This window comes from Mustela putorius, unplaced genomic scaffold (genome assembly GCF_011764305.1).
Source record: "Mustela putorius furo isolate JIRA1106 unplaced genomic scaffold, ASM1176430v1.1 tig00003983_pilon_pilon_pilon, whole genome shotgun sequence".
In the NCBI taxonomy this organism is placed as follows: Eukaryota; Metazoa; Chordata; class Mammalia; order Carnivora; family Mustelidae; genus Mustela; species Mustela putorius.
The window spans coordinates 5,088,606-5,100,593 of record NW_025422123.1 but is presented as its reverse complement, the minus strand read 5'-3'; the positions used below and the strand labels follow the sequence as shown (position 1 = coordinate 5,100,593).

At 49.8% G+C, this 11,988-nt stretch overlaps 1 protein-coding gene across 1 annotated transcript in view; it reads right to left on the bottom strand.

Annotated features, from left to right (window-relative positions):
- Window positions 1–306: 306 nt before the first annotated feature.
- The window catches only part of ZFAND3 (zinc finger AN1-type containing 3), a 334,816-nt gene continuing 323,134 nt past the window's right edge, over window positions 307–11,988 (bottom strand). Inside the window, exon 6 of the mRNA XM_045071246.1 lies at window positions 307–2,692. Within this exon, the coding sequence (XP_044927181.1) occupies window positions 2,538–2,692 (155 nt within the window). The 3' untranslated portion in view covers window positions 307–2,537. The remainder of the gene's footprint in view (window positions 2,693–11,988) is intronic.

Below are 11,988 nucleotides of genomic sequence, written 5' to 3'. Positions count from 1 at the left end.
ACCCACCGTCAGGGCCGGTGCCCGTTTCTTCTCATCTCCCCCACCTACGTAACCGTCCTGCTGCCAGCAAACATACCACCCCGCAGACCCTGTGACCTCCAAAGACACAAAGCACTCCCAGAAACAAGGGGAGCTGCTGTGGAGCCTGGAGGGGGAGCCCAGACAATGGAGAGGCTCTCTCTGCACACAAGAGCCACCTGCTTCCCTGCCACACCTCATCCAAGGTCCAGCCAGAGAGACATTTCACCATTTTTCTAGCTATACAGGTAGCACTTAGGAGAACTGGCAAAACAGAGAAATCCAAACTTTCATACGATTGGTTTAATTTTTTTTTCAGCAGGAGAAAAAAGAATAAAGTTACAAGATTCTTTTAATATTTTCACAATGTTAAAACTAAAACTGAGCTCTAGGCTATGTGTGTAAGTAAATCTAAAACACAAAAGGGTTAAATAAGATCTTCTCTTTTAAAGATACAAGAATTTAAGCTTTCCTTACATTTAACAAACTTCACAGAACAGATACTGCAGGGGAACAAGCCCTCCCCCCACCCCCAGCTCTACCATCAGGAAGTGAACATGGGCTGTGAGCCCTGTGTGCCACTGGGCTCCCTGGAGAGCCTGCTCCCATCCCTGCCTCAAAGCAGCAGCGGTGGGGCCTGAGGAGGGCCGGAAGAGAGCGGGGGGGGGCGGGGGGGTCCCTCTTCAGGATCAGAGCTTGGCGGGGGCCTAGGCGGGCCGCCTCACTGAGGATGGCCATGTACAGCCAGAGGGCCGTGGCTTGACAACAGTGGTAAACGCAGGCAGACCCGGCCCCTCTGCCCTGGGCTGCCCTGGAGCAAGACACCGGTCTGGGTCCTGAAGCAAGAATAAGGCTGGAGATTTTGCAGCGGATTCCACTCTGGTGGGGGTGGGATGGGAGGAAGAGGTTGGTAAGAGCATGATTTCCTATTTCAGTATTCCGGATCAAAAAACATTTGTAGTTGCAGGCGTTTGGCTGTGAACTGCAGAGTCGAACTGTTGGTCGTGGTATAAAAGGGAAAGTTTGCTGGGTTAAGCTATTCCAGGAGCCTGTGTGTGGGCAGATCCAAGCCACCTCTGCAGGAGCCTGGGACTCTCACCAGCCCGGACCAGACGGGGTCTCTGGCCCATTCCACCCTGTTCAGGCCTTCCAGAGAATCTTAATCCTGTCTCCCCTCCCCACCCCCACCAGATCGGTGATGATTCCCTAACTCGGGCAAACAGGCCCATATCCATCCTCCCCACCTGGCCTGAGCTACCACGGCTACCGACTCCTCTCTACCTGCAGGAAGAGGCACGGGCTGAGAAATATGGCCTCCCACCCCCAGTGCAGAGCAAATGTCTCATTCAGAACTGGGCCATGGTCACGAACCACTGTTCTAGACAGATCACCCCGCTGCCCCTGTCACACAGGCTGCCTCCCCTTCCTAAACTTGCTATGTGGTAGAGGTCGTCCCCTGGACTGTGGAGCTGCACAGACCAAGGGGCTGGGTCATGGCATCATCTTCTTGGCCCCGAAAGGGCTGGGCAGGCGGCCACTGGAGGGGGCAGAGGTTGTGGGCAGCAGCATCCCACATGCTTCCCCCCAGCCCTTCTACTGATTCCCGTTGGCTATGAAATGTCTTTTTAAAAACTCCCAATATAGAAATCTAGCTGCAGAGGCCAGTCCGTAGATCCCAGCCGCAGCTCCTGTGCTGTAATTAGCCTTATTTGATCAATTGCCAGATCCCTGCACTTGGCAAATGGCAAACCAGAGCCAGTGGGGTCAGGGTGCGCCCCTGGAGCTTCTCATGACCGTGGGTCCTATATAGAAAAGATGGGTCTCGTACATGGACTAGTCTTGAGTGGAGCTAATTTTCAAAGTGAGGTTATTGTTTCTCTTCTCGTGTGCTGAGAGAGTTTTTTTCATAGCAAGTCAGGTAAAAAAATTTTCCTAAGAACCTACCACCCCACCCCCATTTCCAGCTTTGTGGGAGAGCAAAGCCACCACCCAGCCCAGCCACATGGCCAGTCTCAAAAGCCTCCTGTGGCCAAGGCACGCGTGGCCATCAGGTATCCTGGCTACTGGGACTAAGGATAAGTGAAGAGGTGAAAGGCCGAACATTAACCAGAGTTTCTGGCAAAGCCATGTGCGTCATGGGAACTTTAACACCAGCTTCTACTCCTCTATTAACTCAGAGTCTCCATCTGGAACACTTTCCGCTTAAGGCTTTTTATAAGTTTGACTCCAGCAGTGACAGGTATGTGTTGTTTTAAATCCACTAGCCATGCTCAAAAAAAAATATTCTTCATGTTTTAATTTTATACAATGGCTAGCAGGCACCTTAGTAACCAGCCAGAAATCAATTTCAACCACCATCAACCCCTAAACTACAGTACCAGGACGGCTGGCTAAAGAAAGGAAACGGACTGGCTGTAGTCTGACGCGTGCCCAGTACAAGGTGTCTGGCTGACTTTGTCCTAAATAAGGCTAACATTAGTGAACTAAGAACAGCGTCATGTGGCGGCCGTGCGTGGCCTTCAGGAGCACCCCTCCCCAATGCGCTGGCAGGAGCGCCCCACTTTCCGGTCCAGTTTCACCATTTTCATGATGGCTTCCTCTCGGCCGCGGCCCATGTGGTCGAACGTACAGTCATGCTGCTCGGGGAGGCGATGTAACATACAGAACACATAACCTGCAACAGTGGGAGAAGCAGAAAAAACACACAGTTAGGGTGGCCTCTGAATGCACAAAGCCCAGCACTCATTCTGGGCTGGAGGGCGGGAGGACAGCTGCCGGTAAGGAAGGGGGCCTGTGCCTTCCTGTCTCCCAGCTCCTCCTCCAGTCAGTCCAGGGGCCTCTCAATGTCCAAGCGTGGCTGCTCAGACACTGACTCTGCATTCAACGCTGCTCCTGCCTGAATCCTGAAAGTGGAACCCCAAAGATGACTGGTGCAGTGAGACACACCCTCTTCCCCAGGAGATGAGTGGGTTCTGAGTCCCCTCCTTCCCCACCAAACGGGAGAAGGCAGAGAGCGACCAGCTCAACACTTTTCCAGCTTGGGCAAACTGTAACATACACCACAGAACACCCACCACTTCTAGGAGGCAGGGAGGAAGCAGAAATGATTATGGCTTAAACTAAGGGAGATGGTGGGTGTGATCAAACCACAGCCTACAAGGAGTGGAGGCTCTCAGAAGAAAATGGATTATTTCAAGCTCTGGAAAAGGTATATGTATAAATAGGGGAAAGAACAGAAATGTTGCCCTCTAATCGCCAGCCACCTCAAAGGAACCTGATGCTTCTAACTCCACCTGGTAGGTCAGGAGGCTGCAGGGCTGCTCCTCTTTCTGGAGCGGAGAAGTCAAGGGAGACACTGATGAGGCGAGCAAAACGAGGGACCCAGGAGAGGCCCACAGCGAAAGGAAATGGTACAGGTGAAGTCTCTCTGGGAGGAAACAGCAAGATGAGGCCCTCAGGGAGTCAGCAGGAAGCTCAGAGGACAAAGGCAACACAGAGCTGCCAAGGATATGGCCCTTTCCCTTTCTATTCTGCTCAATTTCAAACTGCTGACGGGTGTATGGATGTGTGTTTGGGGGGTGGGGGTGGGGAGACAGACAGCTGATGTCGCCTATGACTGTCTTGCCCCCTCTCTCAGGGAGGGGGAGGGGGAGATCCAGGCTGGGAAGACACCTGCCTATGCTGGCTGGCCCCCTGTCCCCACTCACCCCGTCAGTCCTATGTGGTCATACTTCCAGGCCCCACACACCTACACCAGATCCACAGGACCGACCTGTAGGTGAACCTTCCCTAAACCTCCTCTCCCTGGGCGCCTGGGCAGGTATCCCACAGCAGCTCTTCCAAGCCAATGCTCTCTTCACAAACAACATCTCTTCCCAGAGACGACTTTTTTTTTCCCCTGAGACTTCTTTTACACCTAGATCTCACTGCCCAGAGTGAATGAGCAGCCACCTCTTGTAAAGCACAGTGCATCCATGTCTACATCCTCAATTTCTTTTCTTTTCAGAGCTGAAGGGTGGAGGCAGTGATTTCAGAAGAACAGCATTAGTTGAAGCAAAGACGAGTGACCAGGACAGGCAACAGTTGTAAGATTCACTTCATCTAGAGAACATTCTTCAGCTGATAAAACCCTGCTCAGATGCCTTGAGCTCACGCTGTGTACAGAACATGTGCACATGGCCTGGGGGCCTGAGTGACCAGGCTGAGCCTGGACCATCCACCGTGAGAAAAAAACGCATTATTAACTGCTTCCCAGGGAGAGCACGGCAATATGTTTGGCTCTAAATTGGGACTGGGTTTAAGGAAAAGAAAGAACACAGATGAAATTTTTGTCTCCCGAGAAGTCAATCTCCCCCTTGGTCCAAAAGCAAAGTTAAGATTAATGAGCTTATGTGTTATATTTACTGATAAGTTCATTACTTGTAGATATTGGATAGCAGTTGTCTTTGTCCTAAAGGACTTCCCAGCCTAAGCACGGATGGCCTCAATACGCATTCTCCATCTAACAAGCACAGCTGTCTTTTGGGAGCAAAGCCCACCTGGTGGGGGAGAACCTGTCGCTAAGGCTGGGGCCTGGGGCGGGGTACGACAGTATGGTGGCATGATGTGTGTGAGGACAGTTATGTTACCAAGTCCTGACACACTTCTATAACCTCAGCACCTACAATAAGGGGTGGGAGAACCCCTGCTGCCCCTTCCCTTCCTTTTTTTTCAAGATACTGGGATGATGCAGGAGAAGGTCCCAGGTGCTCTTCTCTACTTTTGACAAACGGTGCCGGCTGAATTAAAGTAGCAGGAAATGGATTACTTCTGAAATTAACTCGGCCCTGGCTCAGTCTAACACCTCATTAGTCAAAGGCAGACTGGGGTGGAGGGGAGAGGCTGTAGTCTTGTTCTTATCACACACCCCCACAACCTTGCTTAGTGCTTGCCTTCTGCTGGCTAGAGAGCTGCCACCTCAGGGGATCAGAGAACCCCAGGCTCCATCTGGAAAAGGAAGCAGGCCGTGACAACCACAGCAGCTGCCTGATACACTCTCTCCCAGCCTGAGGATTCTCCAGCCAGCCAGAAACATCTCATTTCTCCATTCGAGTTCTGTGTACCTCTGTTAGACACAACTTGACACTTGGCTTTGATTTCTACAAGGTGAAAACCACTACACAGCAGCTACACTTGGGAGCAGCATGGGTAACAATTAGAATATATGGCACTGTCATTCACTACGGAAAAGTCTCGGGAAATTCCGGAAGGCTAGCTGTCCAAGTTGCTGCACTGAGGTTGTTAGCTGACATAAATTAAGCTCAATCCCCTCTTCTATCAGGGTCATTCTCCAGAAGGAAGTTATATGCTGGAACTTGTCCCAAATGCTGAGTAGACATTATCCATTGACAGCAGCCAGTCGGCTAAACGCATGTCCATGTCAGTGCTGGGGAGTGGGCGGCTCTGGATACAGGGGAGGGCAGGAATGACTGGTGGGTGGGACGAATCTCTGTCCTTTCTTGGTACCCACAGGTCTGTTACCAGAAACTTCTGCAAGTGTCACGAACTCTCAATTACTCTCTGATTGGATTCTTTAGACCAAGCTGGATATGGAGAAATGAGTTCAGGCTGCTGGGGAAGATGACTGTTCTTAATTTCAATGATGAACACCATTTTAAAACATAAGGGGATTTACAGCCTCTATCTGTACCATATGATTCTCCACGCTGTTTGTTCATTAGCAACCAACTGGGGCCTTTCCAGAGAGGGTCAACTAAGGCAGTGTCTGAAGGGATGAAAGCACAGAGGACAGTGAGCTGGTCAGCTGAGATGCAACAGGAGTTTGGTATCATCACCCAGGGTACCATACAATTCTTTTTTCCCTGATTTAAAAAACTATGTATCAAAATTAAAATCACTCACTCATGTGCATATGTAACATTCCATATCCATATGCTCCTTATGGCCCCGAAGTTCAGTGACATGTGGTTTGAAAAAGAATTTCAATATACTTTTCCCTACAATGATTATACACCACATAGTAATTTATAGGGATGAGGAGGGATCAGGGGCTGGAGAATGTGATTAAAAGGATACTGATCCCCAAAACAGAAGGAAAACACCCAAAGCAAAGCTTTTGAAAATATGATCCGCCTGCTAAATGTGCTTTAACTTCAGCCCTTTCCTTGCCATCTCATGTGACTGGCTGCCCTGCTCCTTACAGCCCCAGATTACTGGTTTTCCATAACATACTGGCCTAGGAGGCAGCTGCAGAGCTCCTGTAAGGCCACCAGAGTTGTTTTCAATAAAACTGCACAAAACACTCAAGAACCTGTGTGGGCGTCTTCTTTGTTGGCTGGCACTGAAGAGCAATTTGGGACAAGCCCTTGATTAAAAAGGGAGGGTGAAGAAGGCTCTCTGAGCACTTTGTTCTATAGCCTACCTTCCTTCCATGGCCACTCCCTGGCTTCTGACAGGCCATCCTGTATGTAGAAAGAGGGACAGCAGGCTGACTACAGGTGATCCCAATCAGCCCCTCCCTGGCAGCTGAGCTGGAAGGTCTCCAACAGCTATACCCTCATGAAAAAATCTTGAACTAAGCGGCCAGCATTAGGAGAGAAGAGGCTGCCTGCCTAGATGGCCCCAGAGGCTGACCTACTTGGGCTCATCCTGGGTTGCTCAAGTCTGTGGCTATGGACAGTGAAAGATGGGAGGATACCAGAAGCTTCCCTAACTCTGTCACTATCACAGACACAGGATTACAGCAGACAGCAAGAAAACATAATTGAGGACTATCTAACCCTCGGTCCAGAAAGACTGTATCACGCATGAGAAATACAAAGCGCTCCTGATGTGGACCTGGGGCCTGGGGCAGCCAAGAGCCATATGCCACATCAGCCTGAAGATGCTCAACACCCAATGGCCCTGAAAACACATTCAACGCAAAAGAGAACTGAGGCTCATTTCTCCAAGACTCACAAAGATCTGAAGGGCAGCTTTCATTCGGTGGGAACCAAACTTGACCTGACCCTTCAGCTTTAAAAGCTAACATCTGGAAGTCATACTGTTCATCTTAGAGTCCTCATCCACAGTTAAAACCTCACATCTGCTTACACAGGGAGGGGTTTGGGTATCTTGAGACTCAAACATACAGGACCCAGAACAATTTGCACTAATGCTGCCATCGAAGATGACAGCCAACACTTTGCTCTAAGTGCTATGAAAGCTGTAACACTGGTTCCTGTTTACTGACTTGTTTACAAAAATCCACAACAATCACTGCCCAAGAGGAACACTGGGAAAGCTTGTCCCAGACCCTGTGTCCTTTACCTCTCACTAGTGCTGGTAGGCAGGGCCCTGAGGGCAGCTGAACCAGATAACAAACGCCTTAGTGGCCAGCTCTGCCCTTCCACAGCCCCCCACCCACAAGCCCGGGGAAATAGCCAAGTACAGGGGCGGGGGGGGGGGGGTGGGTGGGTGCAGAGGGAGGGAGGCAACCTTATATCCTGCAAGCAGTGCCCACCCTTGGCTGAGGCCCTGTCTCACCAACACAACCACCTCCACCGCCCCCCGCACCCCCCCCACCCCAGGCCAAGCACTTCCCTCCAAACTCTAAGAATTAAGCAGGGGTTGAACCTTCTTTCATGGAATTTCCCAAGGGAGATAAAGCAATGCTAAAATCCACATTCAATGTCTGAGTCCTTCACATTTTTATTCAATCCCTGTCAGACAGAAATGCTGCTTATCGGTTTTATCTTGGGCTGGTATTTATTTTATTTTTTAAAAAAGATTTTATTTATGAGAGAGAACAGAGAGAGCACAAGTGGTAGGGAGGGGCAGAGCGAAAGGGAGAAACAAACTCCCCACTGAGCAGGAAGACTGACACAGGGCTGGATCCTGGGGACTCTGGGATCATGACCTGAGCTGAAGGCAGACACTTCACCCACTGGGCCAGCCAGGCGTCCCCAAGCAGCACTATTTAAAGCTGGCAAAGCTGGGCAGCCCTGGATACTCCTGGACTTCAGTTAAACATTTGTTTTCTTGCAGATCCCATAACCCCAGCTTGAAGGCTCACCCACAATGGCAGTTTTAGTAAAGCCACAGACCAGGGCAAGCAAGCCTAAGCTCACTTTTTACGTCACTTACAAGAAATATTTTACACTTTCTTGCTCATTTGAATTTCAAATTGCCAAAGGTTCAAGAAGAAACTAAAACTACTGACAAGCCTTGGGGTGGAGGCCTATGACATGACCCACCGGTGCTCAGCCGTCTGCGCACACACGTCCGTCCTCCTGCCCACCAGCTCTGGAGGCTGTGCTGGCCACGGAGTGGTCCTGAGGCCCAGGCAGGAGGAAAATCAGAGGCTGCTCCTACAAAGGAGCATGGGCTCCAACAAAGAGAACCTACCTGAGACCTCCCAAAGCTGCCTGAAGAAACCTGGCAATGGACACTCTCAACCCATCAACAGAAACGACCTGTGATCCACGTGCCTATTTAAAGAACAGATGACAAATATTCCTGACCCATGTGTCTGAATGACCAGGCAAGCTCATTAGAAAAAAGAATCACATTTTTTTCCAGCAAGGTAAAAGTTTCTTAAAGCTCAGGACAGCAAGCTGACCTCATACCTCATTTGTAAGTGCGTGCTGGGAGCAGCAGGCAGCTACAGGAAAGCTTGCTGGAAAGCATTAGCCATTTATAACCCCACCAGCAGCAACCCTGGATTATACCACATCTACTGACCCAACGCCCAAGGCAGAATTTGTAGCACAGAAATGTATTAAAGGATCTTAATGCACTTTATTTCATCAGACCCATGGTACAGGCAAAGCAGCTGCAGGTGTTTCAGGAATGGAATAGGGTCTGCTTTACATTCTCCTCCACCTTTGGCTCTGCATGGTGGAAGGAAAAGCATCATACTCCAAGAAGCAGCACTGGATATCCTGGCTCACAAGCTGGCAGGCACAGTGCTTTGCTGGACTTGGGGAGAGAACGGGTGGATGGGTATCAGTCTGTCCATTCTTCAGAGGAAAGGTGAATTTGCAATTTGGAAGAGCCTATTCTACTCGACAATTTAACAAAAAGCACTAAAACATACCAAGACAATTCTAAAACAGAAACAATCATCTGTTTTCCCCAAACCAATTAAAATACCAGTTAGACACAAGCTAAATGCTAGCACAAGAGGCAGTGTGACAGAAGGCAGAAGACGGGGCCTCTGTGCAACGAGCTCCTCACGCGGCTGTGCACACTCAGCCCATGGCTCTGAGAGAACAGTCAGCAGCAGCGGAGAGAAAACGGTCCTGGTCCGGCGTGACGAAGCTCCTGATGCAGTCTGCACATACGTCATTGTAAAAGTATAAAAACTTCACCACTCTGGGTATCCTTTATCGCTTTCTAGACGGCTCCATTCTTGCAAAAACTTGAATGATCTCTTTCCTCTCCTCTGGGGGAAATGTGTGCCCTGTCTCAGTAATGTCTCCTGTCACCCAGCTCAGGAGGCCTCCCTTTCCTTGACCTTCAGAGAACAAGTCCTGCTCCCCTGGTTCTAGCCTCCCCCACCCAGGAAAACCTAGTCCTATTTTTGGCACCTGGGATGGGAAGTGGGGCAGGGCACCTGCACCAGAAAGAATACTGGGCCATCAACTCTGACTTGTGCAAACCCCGCTCCGAGAAAGCCCTATAACACCTCAGTGCCCAAGAGAAGGGGGCTGGCTGCTGGCTCACCTTCTGCTAGACTGTTTTACCTACAGATGAACATATATTTAAAAACTAAGAGAAAACAGATATAGGTGGTTTTTGCCACAGAAATAATGACTTGCTCTTTCAAACACCATTACATTTAAGTAGCCGAGAGCATTAGCCTCTTGGTACCTTGGGCAGTTTTAAGGATCTGGAAAACCCTAGGAGGTACCGCTACTCTGGCCTCCTCTCCATCCCCCCCCCCCCCCCCCCCCCCCCACACCAGCCTCTCAGCGCCTCGGGAGAATAGTCAGGTACTGACAGGAAACTTCTATTTCTCAGGTGACCTTATCCTCCTCCCAGCAGACTTGAAATTTGTTTGCCTTTCTCTTTCAGCATTACCTTGTCCTTTAAAAGATTACCTTCTCAAATGGAGCACTCACCTAGAAAACTAGCTCCAAAGCTACAATGGAGAAAAGAAAAAGAGCCCCACACATCCCACCCAAGAGCCACCGAGGGCACGGTCTGGGCGCACAGGAGCAACTCTGCTACCAGACCTGCCAGAGAACTGTGGCCTGTTTAGCCAATGCGAGGACTACACAGACAAGTCACAGAATATCAGTGGCGCTCGGACTATAAATGCTATGTGTCTCTCTCCAGAAGAACACTTGGAAAAGAAAGGAATACTTCTCCCATTTTTCTCTATTGGCCTTCCACTTCATGTGGTGAGGTCATGGGAGAGTACAAAGATGACAGATTGGAGTTGGGAGAGATCAATGGCTTAGTCCCACCCTTGCTGCTAGGGCAAATCCCACAAACAGGGTAATCTCAAGGTCTCTTTCTGGATAACCGAGTGAAAAGCTTGTGCTTTGGAGCCAAAGTACTGGACTCAAGTTCTAGCTGCACTGCTCTGACATTTAATCTTTTAGAGCCTGAGCTGTGCCTCTCATAAAATGGGGTTACAGACATGAAAGCAGCCAGTGCAAGGCAGGTTGGTTGCTGCTCTTCTGACTTTTGTTACCCCCTCACCTTACACAATAAAACTAACACACTGGGACTTCAAGGCTGGGAGCCCCTTGCCCTGTCCCTTCCTCCTACTCCTCCTCCCCTTCACCTCTCAGTCTACTCCCTGGTTTCCTTCTCCTAAGTGAAGCTGCTACCGACACAGGAGAATGAATGTGAAATCTTCCTCTGGACACGCGATGCACTTTCCTCTGTCCCCTGCACAAACCTCTCTGTACCGAGGCACAGGCACAGTAAGTGACAAGCTCAGTAAAGCCTTCTGTTGAAGATATGCAAATGTTAGAGAAACTTGATTTAAATATATGAAGACTACACAAGGGCAGCTGAGAAAGCACTCACTGGTTAGGGACACCATGAAAGGGACCTGGAAACTTTCCAAGGACAGTGGAGAGCAGCTCCTCTGCTCCTGTGGGGGCTTCTCCACAGCTATGGCTGTGAATTCTGCAAGCCCCTGTTACAATCAGAGGCAGTGCATGTGTGTTTCCCAGTTTGGTCACGTACTGACTGTGCGCTGAAGAGGCCGTGTCTATCTCCCTGAGGCTGGCAGGCTGGAAGCTGCAGTGGAAGGAGGAATGAGAGAAAGGAACAGACTCTAGACACTCAGAGAACAATTATGCTTTTATCCAAACTGCACCAGTATCCCATGCACTTGTTTTGTGCTTCAAGAATGAGAAGTCTCTCCACATGCCTCTTGTTTTCACATTAACTCAAACAGGTCACTCTGAGGAGCTCAAGAGTGTAAGTATGCTCTTTTCTATTTTCACAAAATGTTAAGCCTTAAAAGTCACAAGTCCCACAACAGACATCTGCTGTCCACCATTCGAAGCATGTGCAGAGGGGAGGGCAGAGAAGCTGACCTCTTGATTCTCCATTTTTAAGGTTAGTTAATTTAAACACAGCCTCTCCTGGAGGGCAAGAGGCTTATTCAGCAGCAGAAGATTGTTTCAGCTGTAGACAGGAGTTCAGGCTTGGAGAACAGACTATAAACTACATACAGTTAAACCCCCCAGTGAATGGACAGCCCACCCCAGTATTCTAGAGACTTCTTACCTGGCTGTGTGGAAGAAGCTGACCTCACAGCCCAATTCCCTTTCACCTGGAGAGTGGGTGGGGAGGGGGCTCAGATACAGTTACAGTCTGGCTATGTAACAAGCTCCATGAATGAAGCCTGCTCACTGCTAAATCTAATGGGCCCTTTTCAGTTCTCCTTGATAGCGTCTGGAACAGTTTACTACTCCCGAGGACTCCCATGGGCACAGGCTACTTTCCCTGTTTTTGGTCTCCTGC